This window comes from Aulonocara stuartgranti (assembly GCF_965226115.1).
Source record: "Aulonocara stuartgranti genome assembly, chromosome: 23".
Taxonomy (NCBI): Eukaryota; Metazoa; Chordata; class Actinopteri; order Cichliformes; family Cichlidae; genus Aulonocara; species Aulonocara stuartgranti.
The window spans coordinates 49,572,209-49,597,176 of NC_138958.1; the positions used below are offsets into that span (position 1 = coordinate 49,572,209).

Genomic DNA, 24,968 nt, shown 5'->3' on the forward strand with positions numbered 1-24,968 from the left:
CTCAGCTTTTGTTCATCTTTGACGGCCTGGATGAAAGCAGACTTTCATTGGATTTCACCAACAGGAAGCTGCTGTCTGATGTCACACAGAAGTCATCAGTCAGCCAGCTGCTGACAAACCTCATCCAGGGGAATCTGCTTCCCTCGGCTCTCGTCTGGATAACTTCCCGACCTGCAGCGGCCAATCAGATCCCTCCTACATGTGTTGACAGGCTAACAGAAGTACGAGGCTTCACTGACGCCCAGAAAGAGGAGTACTTCAGGAGGAGATTCAGTGATGAAGAGCTGTCCAGCAGAATCATCTCCCACATGAAGACATCCAGGAGCCTCCACATCATGTGTAGAATCCCAGTCTTCTGCTGGATCACTGCTACAGTTCTGGAGCACATGTTGACTACAGAGCAGAGAGGAGAGCTGCCCAAGACCCTGACTGACATGTACTCACACTTCCTGCTGGTTCAGACAAAGAGGAAGAAGAACAAGTACCACGAGGGACATGAGACGAGTCCACAGGAGCTGACGGAGGCTGACAGGGAAGTTCTTCTGAAGCTGGGGAGGCTGGCGTTTGAACATCTGGAGAAAGGAAACATCATGTTCTACCAAGAAGACCTGGAGCAGTGTGGTCTGGATGTGACAGAGGCCTCGGTGTACTCAGGAGTTTGTACAGAGATCTTCAAAAGAGAGTGTGTGATCTTCCAGAAACCAGTCTACTGCTTTGTTCATCTGAGCATCCAGGAGTTTCTGGCTGCAGTCTACATGTTCCACTGTTTCACCAACAGGAAGTCAGAGGTGCTGAAGAACTTCTTGGGAAAAAAATACAAAGAGTCATCTCTGGATGATTTTTTGATGGAAACACTAACAAAATCCTTCAGGAGTAAAAATGGTCGTCTGGACCTGTTTGTCCGCTTCCTTCATGGCCTCTGTCTGGAGTCCAACCAGAGACTCTTAGGAGGTCTGCTGGGTCAGACAGAGAACAGTCCAGAAACCATCCAGAGAGTCATCAAGAATCTCAAAGAAAGGAAGACAAAATCCTCTCCTGACAGAAGCATCAACATCTTCCACTGTCTGATGGAGATGAACGACATCTTATTATCTCAGGAGATCCAAGAGTTCCTGAAGTCAGAGAACAAATCAAAGAAACTCTCTGAGATCCACTGCTCAGCTCTGGCCTTCATGCTGCAGATGTCAGAGGAGGTTCTGGATGAGTTGGACCTGAAGAAGTACAACACAACAAAGGAGGGACGACTGAGACTGATTCCAGCTGTGAGGAACTGCAGAAAGGCTCGGTGAGTCCAGATGTGATCATTAATATTATCAGTTGGTGATAGTTTAGTTACTCAGTCACAAACTGCAATCATTTCTTATTTGAGGTCACACTAGGGCTGCCACAAACGATTATTTTTGTGATTATTTGACTAATCAGATCAAAAATAAAACATACAGCTTATTGCACCAGCATGCATCTGCTGTTATGTAACTATCATTAGCTTACAGCTTAGAGTTTTTAAGGTATGTGCTAACTAAAAATAAAGACCAGATGATAGTTTATTAAACTTTTAATGAAATTTGCAGATTGTAGCAACAAACAGAAAGGCCCCCAAAATGTGTGCCGAGTTCTTCAGTGTGATTTCTCCACGATGAAAGCACACTCTGCTCCACATAGTTATGAAGATCTTTGTTAACCACATTAGCTTCACATTAGTAACTTTGTCCTCGACAGCTCGGCCATCTTCAGAACCTGCCCAGGAATTGAACTGCACATGTGCACTGGCTCCAGACGTGGGGTTGTCCTGCATAGTCAGTGGTGTCAGTAGATCATTAAGTAAAATAATATGTAACTAGATTCCTTTGAAAGAGCAACCATGGACGACAAAGCTGGGCGGAGTCTGCTCTAAGACACCAAATGAGCAAATGTTTGCTGACCTGTATCAGTGATCACCTTTTTGTTGGCCTGGTCCCCCAGTCCTCCCACTCCCCCTGGTCCTCGGTGGATGCTGTCACTTCCTCTGACACTGGCTCACCATTTATGTTGTGTCAAAAATCAAACGTGAAGATCTAATTTACTCTAAACTCTCTGACTGTTACTAATATAGTCATAAAATATGCAACAACCACTGGAGATGGAGATGAAGCTTCAACTTGCAGAAAATAGTTTATTAAAATCAGTTTGAATAAACCCAAGGCTCAGAGCAAAAGAGACAAAAGCGCCCCCAAGTGGTCAGACAATAGACGAACAGAATAAACCCTATCAAAGACAAACACGCTGGAAGCATCTTTTCTAACACTCCAGTATTTATTAGCATTTATTATAAATTTATTGTGACTTTGAAGACGTTCAGTGTTTCCTTTGGTATAACGGAGGTCTGACTACAGTCCAGTAAACACACTGATTAGGATTATAGATTAAACTGCAGTAATACTTTCACAGTGTGCAGTGATGCACAGGTCGAGTGGTTTTACACTGAAATTCTCAACAACAGGAAACTATAAGAATTTGTTACTCTAATAATAAACATAGAAGAAGAAAAACATTTTTCATTTAGAGTTGATGAATATAAATGAATTTGAACTTTACAAACCAATCAAAGACAAACTGATCCACGTGAGTTTATAACAATATTCAAAGGCTGCTGCTGGACACAGACAGGTAACATCATTTTGACTTGCTGTCACCTGGATCTGGAGTCATAAACACTGAAGCGCTGAACATTAATACAAGTCTGTTTCTGCCAACTAGTGATAAACCTGCAGACTAATGGCTCAGAAAGCTAAAATGAGCCAATCATTTCTGTGTTTAGTTCCCCTGAAATCAGATGTGATATCAGCAGCTCTGAGTTCATTCATCATTATTGTCCAGTGATGAGATTTCTGCTCCGTTTGGTGACAGTCAGCAGATTTTTCCTGAGTGTGGACGTGAACAGTCGTACCTGACAGCAGCAGGTAGCAAACAGAGATCGTCTTTCCAGCTGGAACTCTTCACTGAGCTGAGCTCATTCAAAATGTTCTGGATTCAAGACAGGAAACAGTCCACATGTGTGTCTTCACTCTGACTCTGGATCAGATCTCACTGACAGACTGTGGACATTATGGAAGCCTAAATGTGACACCATCTTCCTCCTTCATCTGCAGATTAAAGCCAAACAAAGATTCTCATTAAAAGTCTGCAGGTCTGAGAGAGACTCAATCGTTGTGTCATGTCAAACACAGTAAGAGGAGCTGAAGCACAGATGTGAAGAGCAGATGTTCATCAGATTATGACCTCACTCTGTTTTGTCTTCATATACATTCAGTCTGTGTTTATAATGCAGACTTTCTGCTTTTATAATAACACATTTTGTATTTTCTATGATCACAGACTGGCTGACTGTGGACTCTCAGGGACTCATTGTGAAGTTGTGGCCTCGGCTCTGAAGTCCATCCCCTCCCATCTGACAGAACTGGACATGAGTGAGAACAAGCTGCAGGATTCAGCAGTGAAGCTTCTGTGTGCTGGACTGGAGAGTCCAAACTGTCGACTGGAGACTCTGAGGTGAGTTCACTGACTGCAGCTGTTGTTGTTTTTCTATATTTCTGATCTTTGATATTTGAAACGTTCTTTAGTTCCTAAATGTTCAGGATGTGTCTGAAGACAAATGTGAAGACGTTTGAGTGCTTTCAGAAATGTTGTGTCTTTCCAAACGACTGAACAACAGTTTTTCCTCTTGGCTCCAAATAGAAGTGACAGACTTGAGCAGGGTTCATTTAAAGGCTGACAGAAGTGGAGTGGTGACGGGGAGATGTTTGTCAGGACAGCTTTTCAGCCTCCACAGGTTCATGTTGTGCTCCGTCAGTCAGTGAAGATGAAGTCAGTACTGGTGAGGCTGTAGAGTGTGTGAGGGACGTGAATGAGGCTGTTGGAGATCTGATGATAGCAGATAAAAACAGGCTGCAGAGACTTTGAGCTTGTGTGGAAACAGAGAGAGAGAAAAGAAAGACATGAATGTCAAAGCTAATAAAGGTGAAGTTAGGAGCTGTGATGATGTTCATGTATCAGAAGCTGATCTGGCTGCTACAGAGACGACCCACACAGCTGCTGTGGTGAGGTTTGTGTTAAAGCAGAGGAACACAGGCCCACACATGACAGCAAAGCAGGTTTCAGGCTCTGTGAGAGGATTTCAAACAGAAGCTGGAGAAGAGAAAGGACTACAGAAAGAAGGCAGCTGAGACCAGTCCAAGTGTTTCCATGGAGCCCAGTCTAACATTCATTTATACACTAACGTACAGAAGTGAACGGGAAAATGAATCCATAGTTTCAAATGTAGAAATAGTTCTCAGTTCATTTACAGAGTTTAATACAGTTCATGAGGAAATGTTCAAAACAGCAGCTGAGAAGAAATTTGCTTCACAAAGTTGGATCCAATTCCAATAGTTTGTGATGCACTTGAACGCAGCGTGAGCAGTTCACTGCCTAACCCCACAGAGACTGTCAGTCTGGACTTTTCTTTATTTCTATTGGCTGTCAGTGAGATTTCAGAGCAATCAGAGACTGTGGGTCTGTGTATGAAGTATAATTCATGTGCAGTTGTTGAAGTTGTAGAATGAGAAATGGCAGTTTGGGGTATTTCCTGCTTTCATTGTCCTGCTTGTGCTGATGAAAATGTTTATTGACGTGTGAATTCATTCTTCAACGCTCGATTCTGCCTGAACAACGAGAAACTTTGCTTATTTTTGTGTAACACAATTCAAAGTAGGGCTGGGTATCGTCACTGATTTCTAGAATCGATTCGATTCAATTCGATTGGAATGTGGGAAATGTTGCCTCAGACAGTCAGAAATATTATAATTCAGATCAGTATATTTACATATTTTTGTATCTATAAAAGGGAAGCTGGCACTTTCGCGACTTTATCAAAGGTGTGAGCATCACAGCAGAGGCCTTTGTGTCAAAGTAGCTGAAGATAAAACACAGAAAAACATGAAGCTGATTTTCCTGGGATTTTATAAAAATATTCTGCAGTAGATCAAAAACACATAAACATTACCTGATGCTGCTGAAGTGAAGCAGAGCAAAGTTACACCGTTTTTATTACAAACACAGCGTTTTGCAGTTTTGCATAATTTTAAAAAGTTTAAATTTGTTCAGTATTGAACGGCAGAAATGAGGCTTTCTTTTCGAAAGTAAGTAAAAGGAAAAAAAACAGCGGCCGACAGCGCTGTAAACAACGGTAGACTTGTGCGTAACAAGCAAGCGAATAATGCAGAAAACAGATTTTTAGATGGGAAACTGTTCTTGAAGTACAGAGAGAGAGAGAGAGAGAGAGAGAGCTGTGCATGAAGTGTGATTTTATCCTGGTGGAAGCAAAACAGCAAAAGTCAGAGTGAGTTCATGACGATGTTTATGTGAAGCGTAGTTTGGATCTTCTTTTGCTGCTGGTTCAGTCAATATTGTTTGGAGAGAGATAAAACTAACAGCTTTAGAATCAGTGTAAAAAGGACGTAATAGAATAGAATAGAATAGCCTTTATTGTCATTGTACAGAGTACAACGAAATTGGAGTGCCACTCCCTTGGTGCAAGATTCAAAAATAAATATAAATGTAAAATATAAAAGGTACAATAAAACAATCGCAAGTATTCAAACAATAGTAAGTAAGATATATACAGGATAGCAGCATTAATATAATGACAGTATGAATAGCAGCATAATATAATGGCAGTGACGGTATGGTATAGCTAAGCAGGTTCAAACAGGTTAAACACAAAGCGCGGAGCCGCCGAAACATCAGAATCAGCGAGCTGTCGGCTTTCAACCCCGACCGTGTCCGTGTCATCGGGTGAGAAAAGCGACATCTCACTGATTCTGATTCGCGGGTCGCGCTGTGTGTTTAAGTCTTTGTGCAGAATCCGTGTTCCTGCTCTCATTTACTGTCTTAGCTGTTGTTGAGATTTTGTGAGATTTCACCAGAAATTCTGGAATTTCAAGCAAAATAAATTTATATTAAAAAATAGATTCAGGATTTTAATTAATCGATTTTACGTTATCCAAGCCAGAATCGATTTTAATCGATAAATCGATTATAAAAACCCACCCCTAAAAGCGTCCTATTAGACCCATTAAACACTAACATAAATGAATACTCAGATTTAAACCTTTATTGTTTCACAAAGGGTTAAAAAGGGAACGTCCACAGTTTAGACTGCAGCAGATTTTATTAAAGCAGTTTGACAGGAAGTAAAGCAAAAACACAAAGAATAAGTGTTTCACATATTAATACATATAACATAATAATAAAAGAAAAGCAAAATAATGATAAAAAAGAATGAAAAAGTTGTCCAGAGCAGCAGGATGTCTGAGGTCTGCAGAAACACAAAAACACAGCAGCTAAAAATAGTTGTTGAAAGAAAACGAGGTGGGAGCTGCTGATTCCTGAGCTTTGATACTGGATTAGCTTCAGTAGTTATTCCCATCACTGCTGTAGGAGCTACATTTAGTCACAGCTGATTGTCTCCTTTGACCAATCAGAAGACTACTGTTGTAAAAACAAGCAGACAAAGAACCAATGAGAGTGAAGAACAGGATAAAGAGCTCGTGTGATGGAGGCAAAGCAATAATCAGCAGACTGTAGCAGTTTCTATCTGGATGAAAGTAGAAGGAGCTCAGCGGAGCTCAGTCCCATATCTTTGGTTAGAAACAACATCAGTGATTTCCTGCTGCTCGAGATGATTCCAGCAGCTCTCATTACAGCAGCTGATGAGAGAAACAGCTGATGGCTCACAGCTCGTACACTGTTGGATCTCCAGATGTTCACGTGGCTGAAGTCTGTGAAGAAACTGTGGTCCACGTAGTTCACACGGCCTCAGATTGGACCGAGCTCCCTGGATCACTGCAGCATCCTCAGCTGGTATATGGACGTCTCTGCTCCTCAGTCTTGGAGCCCCTGCAGGTCCGTCCACACCACCAGGGTCTTCTCACTCACCTTTCCTTTGTCCTCGTCCTGGTCTTTCTCGGGTGGAGCAGAGACAGATTGAAGTCTTTCAGGCTTTAGTGCCGACTTCCCTGACAGAGGCTGGACTCCATGGTCTGCACAGGAGGCTTCTACACTGTGTGGAGGTGACTCCTGGACTCGAAGACAGGCTGCAGGTACATGTGTGATGAAGAGGAGCTACAGCAGTGTGATGGAGCTGCAGGTGTGAAGGAAGTCCTGCTGTCCTGTCCCACCCTCATCTTTGCTTCCTCTGTCTTCTCTGGACTTGTCCTCCTGTTTCAGAAACAGCACTGCTTCATGCCGAGGGTGGACGGGAGCGTTGGCTCTGATTCTTTTACCGTCCACCACAAGGAGACACTGATGCTGACCTCCTGATTCATCTGCATGTGTTCTGCTTCACACTGCTCACCTCCACCAAAGACTTCACAAACATCTTCTTTCTTTGAGTCCAGTTTGTCCCACAAACACTTCCAAATCTCCTCCTCTGAGATTCTGCAGCTTCTTGCAGTGTGACTCAGCTGACTTCTGACAGACCACAGACTGGCACAGCATCCACATGTGTCTCCTTTCAAACAGGCTCTTGATGTTTCCTCCCACATCATTCTGGCCTCTCAGTCTCCTTTGTTCTCCAGCTCTGTAGCTCCAGCTGGTGAAGCTTCAGTTTTCCATGTTGGTAACAGTAAACTACAGCCTCTGCTGTCAGCTGGGTAACTAAACAGAGCTGCAGCACGTCTCTGCGGTGGTGCTACATCCAGCCTGCAGACGGCCGTCTACATGTTGTAGTGGTTTACAGTCACCAGGGGGCGCTGTCCCAGCCATGCAGGCAGTGGGCTGCTCTGCTTGTGCTGTTGTTGGTGAAGCTGAAGTGAAAGCGAGAGTTAAAACCCTGAACAGTGTCCACTGAGCTTCTCATGCTCTTCTCATGCTCAAAGAAGTTTAACAGGAAGGACGACTCGTCCATCAGGCGTCCAGCTGTCCGTGACCGTGTCCACAGCAGAGTGTGACCGAGGCTTCATGCTAACACGAACACATGAAGCTAATACCACCACGAGCAGCTGCTCAGTGGATTTTGAGGACAAATGTCTGCAGCTTCTCACAGGCAGTATGCAGAATGTGGATCTCCACAAAGACTGTGGAGAGCTCGTCCCACACTCTAAATCCACACTTGTCTGCACAAAACTTCTCACACGTTCCCGTCATAAGTGTCTTCTAAGTGAAGCTACCAGGTTCAGGTCCAGCTTGTTTATCTGGAGCTGCAGGAGATGATCCATCCTCACAAAGCAACACAGCAGATATGCAAACACACAACACAACCAAAGGATTCTCTCTGCATGTCTGTGGCTGATGCTGCTGGAACGAAGCTGTTTGAAACCTTGTTGTTCTGCACTTTGGGACCAGAAGAGGAAACTGAAGCTCTGTGCAGAGGGTCCAATGGAAGCAGCCAAGCGCTGTAAGTGTCTGCTGTACAGGGATGCTGGTTCAGCTGTGGCTCAGTTTCACAGTGTGACTCAATAAAAGCAGCAGGAAATCAAAGCTTGATGCTTTCATCAGTGTGGAAATAAGAAAGTTTCCTGTGACAGACGCTGGAGCTCTTTCACTCTCAGCTTCACAGTTTCAGCTTCAAACTTCTTCCAACATGTTTCTAACACGGCCACATTCCACCTTAATGGAGCTGATATCTTGTGCATCAGCACATTTTCTAAAGGCAGCGATCACATCTTTAGTTTTGGATGTTTAACTGCAGATTGTTTATGTGTTTATAGCACATTAATTACAGCAGCAGCGTTGACCACAGTGCTGTACAAGAATCCAAAATAACGATTAAAATAACTCCTAATATTAATATCACACATCAAATATCAAATAACTCTCATGCTGTATTAAAAGCCAGTGAATACAAATGTGTTTTCAGAGCAGATTTACAGAGACTGACAGCAGGAGCTGGGGCTGTTCGATAGAACGATGTATATATGATGACCATATGAAAACGTCTATCGTTTCATATCACGCTCTTTGTTTCCTGCTTATGTGTTTGTGTTTTCCAGATAAAGCGTTCAAAATAAATCTGAAGATCCTGTTGAGAGTTTTCAAAATAAACACAATACAGTACTGCGGTCGCTCGTTTATCGAGTTACGTTCTAAAAATAAGTCTCAGAATGAAGTAGCAGCTTTATGTTTTACAAGTATTATAGAAGTTTTAAGGCAGTTAAACCCTCACTGCACACTTTCTACACTTTTCTCAGACAGGCATGAACATTTTCACACTTTTCTCTCTTGTTTAAACAAAGTTCAAACCTTCATAGAAAAATAAGTTCAGTATTAAAGAGTGAAAGCAAAGTGTTTCTGAAACGTGTCAAATCAGCCTTTGCTGGCATTAAATGAGCTTCTGTGTGAGGAGCACTCGTCCATGGCCTGGGCTCCTCGCTGTCAGGTAAAGTTTCATAAAGCTTTTGAGTTTTTCTGCAGATAATGTTGGTGTCCAGCACGATGTTCTTTTTCCTGCGGTCACTGAGCCACAAAGCCAAAGCTGACTCCATCCTTACGATGTTCTTGTTGTGGACAGTTACAACCTTTTTGCCTCCTTGTTGAAACTATGATGGTCAGCATCTTCCTCTGCCTTTGGCTGCTACCACAGGTGCAAAACGTCTCGTCATCATTGTTGTTTGTTGGGACAAAACGTACAAACATACAGTGCAGCACTGCAGAGTCACACTGCTGTAAATTTGAACACATTCTGTACTGTACAGGAGACACGGCACGAGATTGGCTGACAATGGTCTACAGCCAATCAGGACGCAGAACACAATGCGCTGTAAAAAACAAAAACATGCAAAATTGCACAAAAAAGATCAGCGAAACAGCGAGGCCGCCAAAGGTGAACTGTGTTACAGCGAGGGACCAGCGTATATGTGGTTGTTGGGACGATAAATGTCTTTGAGCTTGTGTCAGAAGACGAGCTGCAGCTTTCTGGACCAGCTGCAGTCTTGCCAGGCAGGTCCCACTAACTCCAACATATAAGGAGTTACAATAATCCAGCTGGGACGTCATGAAAACGTGGATCGCCCGTTCAAGGTTTTTAAAAGATATAAATGATCTCACCTTAGATAAAAGCCTCAGTTTGAAGAAAGACCGCTGTACAACTGAGCTCAGCTGTTTTTCAAATTGCCGTCAAATATAAGCCCCAAATGTAATAATGCGATTTAATAAAAGAGCTGAACCAGTCTAATAGAGCGCCCTTGATGCCGCCATGCTCCAATGGTGAGGTCAAGATGCTGTGGTCAAGGCAGCAGTCAGATCCAAAAGCACAGCGGAGTCTCCTGATCAGTGGCTGATAAAAGATCATTAAGAACTTTCCAAAGTGCAGTTTCAGTGCTGTGAAGAGCTTTAAAACCAGACTGAAACCTTTACAACAGATTGCAGCTGAACAAATATAATCTTTTACAAAATCTTCGACAGGAAGGGAAGCTTTGAAATAGGCCTGAAATTTGAGCGGACAGAGGATCCAGATCAGGTTTTTAGTACAGGCTGTACAACAGCATGTTTCAAACAGGCTGTACAACACCTGAACTAAGACTGCTGTTAAAAATCGCTAAGATGTCGGAACCAACAACCTTTAAAATCTTTTTAAACACGTGTTGGAACAACATCATTTGGACAAGATGATGTCTTTATAGCATCACATCGTTCCTCCACCTGATCAAACCACACAGGCTCAAACTGATCAAAAACAGCTGAGCAGGTGAATATTTTAGCCCCGGTGCGATCTCGGGCGAGAGTATCGATGATGGCCAAAGGGCAGCGTCCAGCTCTACGGCCGCTGAAGAGCAGACTCAACAGACGCGCGTGATGTGGATCCTACTGCTCTAAAACTGGAGCTTCTTCAATCCATTACAGAGACACAAAACCACAAAGACTTGTATAAAACTATCTTCCTTTATTGTCGAAGCTTAAAGATATTGTTTTATATTCCCATTTTCTGTGTTGTAAAGCACTTTGTGATTTTTATCTGTGAAAAGCGCTATATAAATAAATTTTACTTACTTACTAAAGAGGATTTTGGAAAATGTGAGTTTTGCCTCTTTATGTTTATGGTGGGGATGCAGAACAAGGAGCAAAGATGAATGTGATGCTGAGTCAGCAGAAGACTTGGACTCATTTGATTCCAGCTTTGATATCATTGATTTCAATATGTCCATTTCTTTCACACTTCACCTTTAAAAGTGAAGCCATGTGGTTCCTGGAAGGAAAAACACGACTTTTTCAAGTCTTTGTCCTGTTTTTATGAGAAATGTACGACTTTAATGTGAAACATTCAGAGTTTTTTCTCTTGTTGTGTTTGTTTGAAGCTGCTTCCTGTTGGCTTCAGCTGTTTGGAGTTTCCATTTTCTAAACTTCTACATTCTGAACCTTCTTCAGCTCTGAACAGATGATGAAACACTGAATGATTTCAAGCACTTTGTCTAATAAACTTACATCTTTCATTCTTTATACAGATTGAGGGGCTGTGGTTTGTCAGAGATCAGCTGTGATTATCTGGCAGCAGCACTGAAGTCCAACCCCTCCCATCTGAGAGAGCTGGACCTGTTCAACAACAGCAAGCTGCAGGATCCAGGAGTGAAGCATCTGTGTGGTTTCCTGGAGAGTCCAGGATGTAAACTTGAAACTCTGAGGTCAGTCAGCATGTTTTAGTTGTGCTGAGATGAATATGATGTGAAAGTTGTGCTGACACTAAACTGCAGACATCAGGCTGATATTATACTGATCCACACTGAGGATCTTCATGGTAAAGTCTGTTTTCTTCTTCTCTGGTTTAGTCCATTGACTGCAGCAGAACAATGTTCACATTTCAAACCTTCAAAGAAGAAGAAAAATCCTCCACTGGAAAATTCACTGTGAAACTCTCAAACTCTTCATTGCACCTTAAAGTCTGTCTGACACTGAAATCCAAAGCAAAATGTGCGTTTGCTTTACAGACAGCAGTCCAACACAAACATACACACATCATCCAAAACACAGTCCAACATCCAAATCTCCTCCACTGCCAGCATGAATGATGGGAAAGAGAAGGAGGAACACTCTGACATTCAGGGTTAGAATGAGTTTCATCAAGCAGACTGTGAAGATCAAAGCTGCATTAGAAAGCTTACATGAATGAATGAGTGGACAGAAGTGGACAGAGATCATCTGAAGCACTTCAAAGGCTTTAAATCAGCACATTTCTCTTTATTCTTTATCAACTCTGTTAGTTTCTCTCAGTTTTCTGTGGAATGAAGCTAACAGCAGGCTAATAAGATGCTGACCAATAGGTTTCTATTAAAGGTTGTAATTTGTATATGAAAAAGTGCTTTGGCTCAGCAGGGATCAGCTTACAGGTAGAATACAGCTGCTGGATGGGATTAGCATGTCATAGCTATCTACCAAACTGCTAACTGGGGGATTTCAGGCCATCTATGGATCATTTTTGCTAACTGTTTATTCAGCTTAGGCTCACAGGGCTGCAGCCTGTGCCCTAGCTGTCATAGGGCAAGAGGCGTGGTCCACCTGCACAGGTGAGCAGTCCATCACAGGGCCAACAGAGAGCGACAGAGAAGCACTCCCTCACATCCACACCTACAGCCAATGTAGAAGCACCAATGAACCTAAGCAGCATTTCATTGGACTGTGGGAGAACATCCAACCTCCACAGAAAGGCCCAGCTGACCAACAAGCTTCAACCTACAACCTTCTTGCTTTAAGGCACTAGTGCTAACCACTTTTGCCCATTTCAGCCCAAATCCTGCATCTTCCTGTTTCTGACTCCAGGCCAGCTCCACTAACACTTTCTCATCAGACACTGCCACCTAGTGGAGGAAGTCTTAGTTCCATTTGAAGCTTCAGATTACAGTTAGTTCCTTTACAAAGAGGTGGAGGTGGTGGGGCCACAGCACCATCATCACTGGGTGCCATAGGACACTTAACCTTTGTTTCCATATGCTGGGAACTTCCTGTTGTTCCAAGGAGGACTGGAAAATGTGTGAAAATCTCCCAGTCAGTTCCTCACAGCACACTTCAATCATTTCCCTCCCACAGCATCAGGACCAGGGCTTTTTCTCTCTTTGGTCCCACTAAGAGATTTCCACACAAACACCTCATCAGTGGGACTCTCAGAGCTACCAGCCCTTTGCTACAATCACAAAGCTCTTCATTGAAATCAATGATATCAAAGCTGGAATCAAATGAGTCCAAGTCTTCTGCTGATTCAGCATCACATTCATCTTTGCTCCTTGTTCTGCATCCCCACCATGGACTTCATTCCTTTCCAAGCCAGCCTTGAGTGTCCTTTATTCAGCTCATCCTCTGCTTTACTTTTACACCTGATTTTAGCTGCTTTATCTCTCTTTCAACAGGTTTCTGTGCCTCAATCTTTTTCTTCTCTCCCTCTTAACAAGACAGCTTCTTCTGCCTGAGAACATGTTGGAGTGATTTACTAATCCAGGGCTGCTTATTGGGGAAAATACTTCCTGTTTCCAAAGTAATCCCCATTTTTCCCAGAAAGAAATGTCAGTAGAAATCGATGATCTAAGTGAGAACATGAGCCTTTCAAAAGTCCCAGTGGGTGCAGTCAAAGCAGTCCCTCAGTCCCAGTATAGAGTCTTTGGTCCAGACTGGAACAGCTGTGTGCCCAGTTTGAGCTCTCTTCAGTGCTGTGACCTGACAGACCCAGAGGGGCCATCACATCACATTTAGAAGCTCCCCTGATGGAGCCACAACACATGTCCAATACTTAGTCTGTCTTGTTGGACCAACTGGAAGAAATGATTCAAGGACTTAGTCACAGAACAGAGATTCAAATCTCCAAAATCCAACTGGCTGCATCAGGACATATAGTCTGAAACTCTGCACAGTTTCCTGTTTGAAGCTGCTTCCTGTTGGCTTCAGCTGTTTGGAGTTTCCATTTTCTAAACTTCTACATTCTGAACCTTCTTCAGCTCTGAACAGATGATGAAACACTGAATGATTTCAAGCACTTTGTCTAATAAACTTACATCTTTCATTCTTTATACAGATTGAGCTGGTGTGGTTTGTCAGAGATCAGCTGTGATTATCTGGCAGCAGCACTGAAGTCCAACCCCTCCCATCTGAGAGAGCTGTACCTGTACTACAACAACCTGAAGGATCCAGATGTGAAGCAGCTGTCTGATCTTCAGCAGAGTCCAGACTACAGACTGGAGACTCTGAGGTCAGTAGAGTGATGGAGTGAGTGGGTGGTGCTGTCAGCAGTATTGTACTAAACACAGTCAGTATGAAACAAAGATCCAGTGTTTCCTGTAAAGCTGCAGCTTCTCAGTGAAGCTGTGAGAGGAGAACGGTGACAGGCTTCAGGATTGGACACAAACACTTCCTGTTTCTCACCTTTATGGTCACCATAGTAACGGCTGACACGCTCTGATCAAACACTGTCAACAGCCAATCAGCTCTCTGAACAAAGCAGCACGCAGACCAATGACTGCATTGATTTCCAAGTTTAAAGCAGTGAAGAACACAGTCTGTAGGTGAGGAAGAATTTAGTGAGAGCAGATGTTTGGATGGAATTCCTCCAGTTAACAGCTGGAACCGTCCATCTGGATTGTTGGGCTTGTTGTTGGGGTTCCTACAGAGCTCAGAGTGGACACACCAAGGTTCTTCTAATGAATGAAAGTCCAAACTCAAACTAGGAGGGAAAAACATTTTCAACAACTTCAATAAAAATCCAAAGATTAGAAAAAGTGAAGCAACAATGAGTCCTAGTACAGTCCCAGCACTGACGTCCCTGCTGCTCTTTATACTGGATGTGCTGCATCACTGACTGACAGCTGATGAAGAGTCTCTGGAAACACTCGTTTATCTCCTCTGCTCTTCCTCCTTCTCTCTGCAGGTGGAGGGAATGATGGTAAACAGGACGGTGTGTGTGCTGAGAGAGGAGCAGCTGTGTCCTGATGATCCAGAGAGGTTGAAGCAGCAGCAGCTTGTGTGTAGAGACGCTCTGACTGGGCCATGTTACTGGGAGGTGGAGAGGAGAGCTTCATCCAGCAGTGACTGACAGAGGAATGAAGTGCAGATGACTATCAGTGCTGCAGAGTGAACTGCTCTGAGAACAGCTCCACTGTCAGACACAATGTAGAGTCCAGCATCAGCCCTGTGTGTCCCTCTGGATCTGACAGAGGATCATCAGTGTATCTGGACTGCTCTGCTGCTGCTCTGTCCTTCTACAGTCTCTGCACAGTCTCTGTCTCACTCTGGAAAGATTTTACAACTTGTTGTAATTACAGAACGTTAATATAATATTCCAACATGTGATCTTCTCTTTATTTCTGAATCTTTACCAAATAAAGAAAAACCAAACTAACAAACAGAAGCTGTCGTGTCCTTTTTCACCACATCTTTGAATCTTTTCTGTGTTTTTCCTCTTTTCCTCCTTCCTGCAGCTCCATCTTCATCATTCTGTGTCCAGTATATGTGAACACGTCCAAAGCATCTGAGCCTCATGTTACCCGTTTGTGTGAGTTACGCCTGTCGTTGTGTTGTGGTGTATAAATAAGGGGCAGGAGACAGCGCTGGATCTCTGAGTTCTTTACTCTCAATTTCTGCAACATCTGCAATATCTAGAAATGCAAACCTGTGAGCTGTGTGTGTTGTGCGTCTGCTCGGCCACCTCTCCTCCGGCCGTGCTGGAAGCAGCTGTGCGTTTGACAGTTTTATCGACTCGACAATAATCGAACAAATTAAATGTTCAAAAATATCAACTTAAGCACTTCAAAGTCAACAAAAAGCTTAAAACAATGAAATAATATTTCACTGACAAAACAACAGCTCATAAGAACGATACACAAAATAATACAGAAACAAACAAACAAAAGTTATTAACCAGGATCCATGTTTTTGTCACAAACACTGAATCAGCTGATTCACTCTTTATGTTTCTGAGTTTGTTTTGTGATTATAGTTCTGGTTTCTGTTTCTGTGTCTTCACTGTGTCCCACGTCTCCTTACTTTGGACTCTGTGTTATATTTCCTGTTTTACTTTGACAGTCCTGTGTTACTGTTTCCTGTCTCGTGTGTGTAATTGGTCCCAGCTGTGTTTCCCTCCTGTCTCCCGTTCCCTGATTACTAAACTGCGTCCACGCCGCCGGCGCTCCTCTCCACAGCTGGATTCCAGGATTTCAGAGCATCCAGCTGTGGTGAGTGATGGAGACACTTTCTCTGCTCCCTCAGTAATCAGGACAGTTTATTGAACATCAGAGGACATAAAGGACTGTTTTTCACCTGCCCGTTCTGAACCTGGACATTAAAGACTGCTGGCTTCAAGGACATTAATCCCAGTGTCAGCCAGCCAATAACAGCCTGTGTTTTTCAGCTCTTTAGGAGTCAGAAATGAGAAAGACACAGACTGCTAACCGCTCCCTGCAGGAAATAAGCTCCGCCTCTTCCTGTCCTGTATATGAGTGATTCTGACATGAGACACAATGAGTTTCCTGTTTATTGTGACTTAAAGCGAGCAGCAAAGACACTAAACTGTGTGTTTCCAGCTGAAGCTGCTTTTTGTGTTGCTCCCACAATCCTGTCTGAAACAGTCAGTGAGGAAAACTCAGTTTATGCTTCCAAGCTCATTGTGAGAGGGCACATTGTGTTCCTGCAAGTGCTGATTTTGTCTGCATCCCTGAGTTTAGTGAGCTGCTTCCAAGGACTTGTGAAGCCCAGTGTGTTAAGGCTGCATCTCCCAGATGTTTCCACCTTTCCAGCACAGACGATAAATGTTCCCACAAAGGCTCAAAGACGGTTTGATTTTCTGAGTGTTGGCCTCAAGAGATTGCTCAGTGAGCACCTGAGTGTTTCTGGGACATCGGACACTAACTGGAACTTCAAGTCTGGTTCTGAAGCTGCACATGCAAAGACTGTTTCTGGTTGTAGAGACCTGGCTGTTCCAGGGATTGTAACCTCCCCAGAGGCTGAGCTGCTGACCTCAGCTGACTCTGGAGCCTTGAAGGTAACTAAGTTTGCACCGCTCGGGTGAGCCATCTCAGCTGCAACAGCCTCCACAGAGAGCTCACGCAAGCTTACCCAGCCTGCTGAGGATTTTATGCTGCTGCAGCCCAAAATGGGCTAAAATCGCCCCTGTTAACAAATAACAGCCCAACAGTAACTTTTATGCTTATTGTAGCTGTTAGCTAAAAACACTAATTTAGCTTAGTTTGCCCTGAATTCAGCTTTAACAGACATGATCGACTGTTTCCAGTTAGGGTTGCCAACCGTCCCTTAAAATACGGAATTGTCCCGTATTTAGAAACAAAAGTACACGTCCCGTATTGAGCTAATAAGGGACGCACTTTGTCCCGTAATACAGTGAGACTCAAAAGTAGTCTATAACTTTTAATGGAATTAACACTTTGTTTGAAAACATAATTCCCAGCCCCTCTCCTGCTTTGTGACCAATGAGCTGACAGCACACTTATCGCACACTGTTTGCCCAGCTTTATGCTGGGCAAACAGTGTGCGATTTTTTTTTCAGTCACGTTATTCAGCTCCTGCTCAAACTGCACGATTGACTCGCAGGGGTTAGAAGTTGGTAGGTCACGATGCAGGTCTCACACTATACGGCCCGATGCTCTGATGCGACCTGAGTGCTCACACTGTGCCTCCATAAAATGAAGGTTATAGCAGAAAATCTGTCGCTCTCTGTCTTTCACTCACACAGACACACCACCACCATCAACTTTGCTAAATTGCTAATGAAAAACATTGATCAGGCAGCTGTGATTGAGCAGCAGTGTAAATCCAACTATTTTCACGGTTGTTGTGGTCGTGATAATTTTGTGAGGCCACATCGAAAAGGCTCGGATGAGCTTTCCAAAGTTCTACAAGTTGTGCCTCCATCGCTTGTGTCCAGATCACACGCTGCACAGCCGTGCTGCTCCGTCTTTTTCACCGACGTTTACGTGTTTGCGCGTGAGCAGTGTGAGCGGCTCACGAGCGATTGATGATCGGGAGCTGCTCGAGGTGTTAATCGCTTCTCGTTACCCCACGTATACTACACGACGCACGACGAAGGCCAAAAAACGGTCCGATCACCAAAACGGTCGCACGACTCAAAAATCGGCTCAAAATGGGCCTAAAACCGCACAGTGTGAGCCCAGCATTAGAGCAGCAATGTTTGTTCCCCTCAGAGAAAGGGAAGAATGGGAAAAGGAAAACACCTGGCTGGAAAAAGTTAATATGGGCATGTGCAATGAATATCAGCGCTATGTGGCCAGAAGTGTGATAATATAACTTATTTTGTGTAAGAAACAACTGCACATGACCCTACGCTGTGTCACTGCATCATTTCATGTCTGGCACTGATCACCACCTGCACTCATGTATATATCTTTCTACGTAGCACTCATAATTCTTATTCTCATGTATATCTCATGCACATATCTTTCTTTCTACATAGCACTTTAATTCTTATTGTCTGCACTGAAGCACCGCAGCAATTTCCTAATGTTGTAAACCCCAACATCTGGCAATAAACTCATTCTGATTCTGATTCTGATTCTGATAGATGATTACAACAAATTGATGACTAATACATAAAAGTAATACATAGATGAATAATGATGATGAGTTATGATGCGTAATCATGGGAACAGGCGGGTTTACAAACAGGAGCAGCTGATTAGCTTTAGAAAAGCTGAAATAATACCTCAACTGAAGCCAATTGTACTAAATGCACTAAATGTGCACTGTTAGAAGAATATTTTTCTTTCTATTGTTTTCTATTATTTTAAGTTAAGCAGGACAGAGTTCTTTTAAAGAAAGATTTACTTATATTCTCAAAAGTTAAGCATGACAGGCTTCTGTTTAAGAAAGAGACCTGTTTTACTGTGTTAATGTTGTCATTTTGAGCTAAAAATAAATGGCTAAATGATCATTTGTTTCACATGTGTTCATATCACAAAGAATAGAATAGGATTTAAGTAGAACATATCTACTTAAATCAACTTCAAGTCAAATGGTTAAAAAAAAGAGCTAGAAAATTCACCACACTGGGAAGGGTGAAGACAACTGGGTCGCCTGGCCCTGGCCACGAGGTGTCCCTTATTTATTTTTCAGGAAGTTGGCAACCCTATTTCCAGTAGAATTCCTCGTTGTCATCTTGTTCCCTCTCAGAGCCCCGTATGCTTGCAGAGACCCCTACAGTAGGGAAATGTGCCAAAGAACGTCCAAAACATTGCATTTTAGGTTTATTTATGCCTTACACACAATCCCAACTCTTTAGCTAACTTAACAACTTTGGCTAAAGTCTATAGTTAGTCTTACTCGTTTGTACAACATTTCTGGATCGCCACTGTTTGAAATGATATGACATATGACTCTCACTGAAACAGCAAACTTTGTAGAAAACAACACTTCTGATTCTCTATCTAGCTGTTTGGTCACAGCTGTAGATTACATTATAAGTGGTTGTTCACTCTTGTCAATAATTACATTTCTAAATTCTATTTGTGCAGTTACATGTAAACAAAGTCCAATATTGTATCTAAATGATTGTGTTATGGTGGGACAGTTTCCAAATTTGTTGTATTATTGTACTAGGTATGACTGTGCAAGAGTTATCTTATCTTCCTTGCTTGCACCACACTCTTTGCAGAAATGGTGCACAGCAGCACTGCATCATGTTATTGTGTTGTATAATATACCAGAACTAATACAAAGCAATATCCATGTACACTATAGGTCCATGCCAATGTGCCCAAATGGGACCTCCATAAATGGTAAGGGGCGCAAAGGCACTTTAAGACCAGTGGGCACACCATCGGTGCACATCCGCTCGGATGCTTTTTTCTATTCATTTATTTCCCTGTTTATTTATCGATGCACAAAAGCAATTATCTCAGAGACACCATCCTCTTAACAGAGACTCAAATCAGGAACCTGCAGATTATTAGTCAGCAGCTTTAACTTCCTGTCTTTGTCTCACTAAACCTTCCACGTGGAAACTTGAGCTGCCCACTCAAGCACAGTAGGCTTTAACTGGCTCTGCTCAAGTCACTTCAGTATCTGAGAAACTGCCTCGATGCATGCCAAAGAACACTTTGACAATACGCTTGTGTTGAGTCAAATCCACCACAAGCATATTCTATGGCAGTTTAATTCCACTCCACATAAAAATAGTCACGTATTATTTCCCCCCACCACACTTCCTGCCAGTAGCTGGTGCCCCCACCCACAGTGCATTAGTGGTTCTCTGTGTTTAGTGGCTCACTCTGGGCGGCTGCTCGGTGGGGCCCGGCCCCCTGGCTCTGTTGGGCCTGTGCTGCGGGTGGGGTGCCCTCAGGTCTCGGCCCTCTGGGCCCATTTACTGCTCAGTAACATTTAATAATCTATTATTTACTACTACTTACTAGCCTACTTACTGCATATTATTGGTTGTTGCTGTGGGTTCCCCACTGTGTTGGTTTTTCCTTGTGTTTTTCAGCAGATGATGAAATAGATTTTCAGTATTTTTTCTCTCTTCCTCTCCATCTATTTCTCTTCTTCTCTATTTTTCCCTCTTCTTCTGTTAACTTTCTCCCCAGCTTATCTTTTTTCTTCTTTCCTGACCCCCGTTCTGATTCTAATGACTCAAAATAAAATAAAATCATCATCAAATTCTTTTTTTTTTTTTCTGGAAGTGACATCAGAAACAGCACGTGATGGCGGAGCTTCAGTTCATCCTTTGTCATCCTTTTTTTTTTTCTTTTTTTTTTTTTTTTTTAATAGGACAGGGGGAAAAAATGAAAGAAAGAGGGGGAGAGGAAGAAAGAAAACCAAAGGGGAGAAGAGACGGTGAGAAGGGGGGGAAGAGAGAAAAAAAAAACAAAAAAAAAAACTCCTGGGTCACCTGTATGGAGAAAAAAAAACAGAGGAGACAGCAAACAACAAAGAGCAACATTATAATAGAAAATAAAAAAGCACCATCACAATAAACTAGCTAGTCATAGATATCAGTAGTTACTAAATAGTAAACGATATTGTGCAGCACGCAAGATAGACAGCACACAGTGTGCTTTGAGGCAGCAGCCAAGAAAGCTGTAGTCCGCATCTGTGAATACCCATGTGTACACCTGTGTGCATACCTGTGTGGATCAGCATGCTTGCATTCTAAAGGTTTCTCCATGTAATGATCTGCTAGAGAGTGTGGGGAACCATAGCCCCGTCCTCTATGGTATCAAGCAGGTATGGAGGAGATCAAAACTCCAGACATCCAGAGGCCCCCAGAACACAAGAGACCAAGGAAGACCCACAGAGGGGCAGCCGCGCCACTGTCCCAGTAAGAGCTGAGGAGAGTCCCAGATGAGAGCTCATTCAGCAGCCGCGGAGCAGAAGCCAGGGGGAGTTGCAGTGACGCGCCCGTGAGCTCCGCCGGCAGCCAGCTGTGCCTGAGTGACCGAGCCCCAGGCCGAGAGGCCGGGGGCACCCCACCTCCAAAGTGGCCCGAGCGAGCCCCAATAAGCGGCCGCCAAGGAGTGAGCCGGTGTGTACCCGGACGCCCACCCCCAGATACAAAGAACCACCAACGCACCGATACCTGAGGGAGTCCGCCACCGGCAGGGGAAGTAATCAAGTGGACCAGTATAGCAAAAACCATAATGATCGCAGAGGCCACAGAGCCAAGTGGCAGGATTTTCAACGTTCAAACCAGATAAAAAACAGAAATTAAATGGTGTTAAAAGCCATGAATTCAGGCAATTCATTCACAACATCATTACAAGTTTTACTGGACGTTAATATTTTTCTCTTTTTTCAGTGCAAAACAAACTAACAGTACACATGATGCTGGCAAGTTAAAATGTCAGTGTCTTTTATAGATAGCATGTCTAGCATCATAGTTTTATAGATCACGTAGTCAGGATAAAAACTCCATCTCTGATTATTATTGTACATGACTGTGACATGCAGCGGCCTCAGCATCATGATGAAGGCGACCGGAGGAGATAGTTTGGTAGACATCGATGTTTTGCCGATGAAGGCTCATGTAGCGGTCCTCTTTGTCCTAAACAACAATTTACACTGTCATTTACATTTAATTAAAGTGCAGCTTAAAACACAGACATAATGCTCTGCAGCCTCGGCACAATTAAGTGTAAAACAGAACTATGGAAAACTGACAAACATCTGGCGAGTTTCAGATCCTGTTAAGTTAGTTAGACCTGATCTGTTTTCTCTGTTAGGATAAAAACATCAGAGGTCATGGGGTGAAAAATACCTCAAAAACAAGACTAGCTATGTCTACAACTAATGTGTGGTGTTTTAAAAGAACCTATGAGATACTTTGAACACCACAGTGGCTGCTGTATGCAGTAATGTGCTCAAGTGATTTCAAAGGGTCATTTCATGAGTTTAAGTGCGTCAGTAAAAGTTTTCACCTGCGAGGATTTCTCCTCAGGCTGTAACCACAGGTTATCACAGCCACACTGATGAGTGAAGCAGCAGCAGAAATGATGGGAACTGTAGCCATGAACTTCATGCCAGAAGAATCTCCATCGTCTGTTGAATGTTGCCACACACACACAAAAAAACTTCATTTTGAAAACATGAAAAGTCACGAAATTTGCATTAGCCTGTTATATTAAAGTGGAAAACATGTTTATCTTTTCATTACATTAGAGTTTCAATTGCATCATTCAAACATTTCACTGATGAAATAACAACAAAGTTGTGATTGGAGCAGTTTTATAATGAAATTTTAAACAAATTAGCCAGAAGAAGAGCTTAAAAACATTCCAGATGTTCATCTCCTGACTGAAACCTTTCATTAATCCGCTGCAGGCGGGAATGACGACCTCAAACCATGTATGACAGAAAAGAAAGTGTTAACGCAGTTCCAAACATCCACCTTGAATCTGCGGTGTGGGTATAAATAGAAAATGTTTTTACCTCTCACAGTCACACTGAGATGGAGAACATACAATCCACCACGAAATCCACACTCACAGGTGTAGTTCCCACTGTCTTCAGATGTTAAGTTGAGCAGGTGGAGAAACACAGTCTCATTTTCTTTGATCAGTGTGAACCTGGAGTCACAGCCATGAATAAAGCCTCGGTCGTAACGATAGAGCAGACGACACTGTTCTCCTCGGCTCCTCTCTGTGCTGATCTCACACAGTATCATCACAGTAATATTCAGAGTTGTTTTGCTGCATATTTGAGTGGAATCGGGTTTCTTTCCAATTGTCTTCACAAGAGTCTCTATAAATTGTTCCAGTTAAAATGAAACAAAATCGGGATTATAGTTTCTATATATTTGTTGTTGTGGGAAAATCAATCACATATATTATTTCACTAACCTAACTAAAGCTTTCTTCTTAAACACCTGGCTTTACAGGTTTTCTTTTTTAATTATATATATTTACCTTCACTGCTAAAAACCACAAGCAGAAGCAGGAGAAAGCAGAGTTTCCGTGCAGTCATGCTGGTGAGGAAGTAACTGTGGCTGACAGTGTGAGGTAGACTATAGTGAAAGCAGGAAGACTTGCACCCTCCTTATTTCACCTCTTGTGTCTACACTGAAACTTTTACTATGTCTAAAATAGAAGTGCATAAAAGTGGAAGGACAGTAGAAGGTAAACCACCAACATTGTTTAAGCCAGACTGATCTCTCTGTTTATCTGGATGGACATTGTGTTCAAATTATGATGAGATGTTTGTTCAAAAACAAAACTAGTCTGATACAAAGAGTCATGTTTGCCACAGTTTATTGTGTTTGTATTGTATTAAATCTGAGAGCCTGAGTTGGAGTATTATGACTGAATGGTCTCCCTTACTGGGAAACAAATATCCAGTGTGAAAAGATGGACGTTTATTATAATATATGAATATTATTATATTAGTATGTCACCTAAAGTTTTATATACTTTAAAATGTTTCATAGAGCTTTATTATCCACTCCCACAGTTCCTGTGCTTCTTGCTGAGCGTGTCTTGTTGTCGTGTTGATGGTTCACTGAGATGAGAGTCTGGTAGGAATCACTCGATGGCTGCTGAAGGTTTGTATAGGGCTGATCTGGCTCATCGTCATCCTTTAGAAAAGTGAAATATTTTAGGTATTAATCAAGTTCAACCCGGTCTACCCACACACTCTATTGATCTTTAAATCTCTCCATCTGTTGCCTGGATTATTTAATGTTTCTGCTCATTTCTGTAAGAGCTTCTTCACAAAATAAAGGACACTGAAGTTGGCACTAATAGTATTATAACACTAATCTGTAATTACCTATATAAGTAGTTAACATCCTAAAACATAAATGTACATGTTTTATGTTTACTGGCAAACTTTTAACTAGCTGCTGTAGATCGTAGCAATAAATTGCTCACCAAACCGTTGGGATTTTCAGGTACAGACACTCCAGATGTTCCTGACCTTAAGCAGCCACGTTGATAAGAAAGGATGTCAGCATTAGTGTAACACTATTCACATTCAAACAGAGAAAAATCAAGTAAGAACATCTACATTTATATTATCTTCTCTCTTAATAATGATAATTATTTTTGGAAGGATAAAAAGTGTTCATTCTAGACATGATGTTTAACATACAGCGAATTCTCATTTATTGAAATGTGATGTTTCCTTTTACTTTCTCTACATCTATATCATCTTTGAATTACTACAGCAAAAATAGTCTCACCCATTACTTTTCCTCCAGTAGATAAATCCCACGATAACTCCAGTTATAAAGATGATCACAACACCGGGCAGATAAACGGAAAAAGATTTGTCTGCTGAAGTGTGGGCCTCGTTTGTGTCTAAATCATTGAAAAGATGCATTTGTCAGTAAAATCATTTACTTTCATTTCCTGGAAATCAAAACACAAATCAAACACAGTTTACGTCTACTGAAACTCTGAGTGAAGTAATGAAACCCCAGTTTTATAACCACAGAGCTTTAAATATTGTCACTGTGCTCTTTTCTTTTGTCTTCTTCTTCTTCTTTTGCATCTTTTCTGAATATTACTATGAACTGAAATTGG

General features: G+C 42.5%; 2 protein-coding genes across 2 annotated transcripts in view; both read left to right on the forward strand.

Annotated features, from left to right (window-relative positions):
- LOC309701485 (NACHT, LRR and PYD domains-containing protein 12-like) overlaps positions 1-24,968 on the forward strand; it is a 1,029,495-nt gene that overhangs the window by 7,481 nt on the left and 997,046 nt on the right. The window lies entirely within an intron of this gene.
- On the forward strand, positions 1,182-15,337 carry LOC309700388 (ribonuclease inhibitor-like; the record flags this gene model as incomplete). Its single annotated transcript, XM_082523907.1, has 4 exons — positions 1,182-1,219; positions 3,355-3,528; positions 14,009-14,182; positions 14,858-15,337. The coding sequence occupies 4 exons, from the start codon at positions 1,182-1,184 to the stop codon at positions 14,868-14,870; spliced, it is 399 nt and encodes a 132-aa protein (XP_082380033.1). The 3' UTR covers positions 14,871-15,337.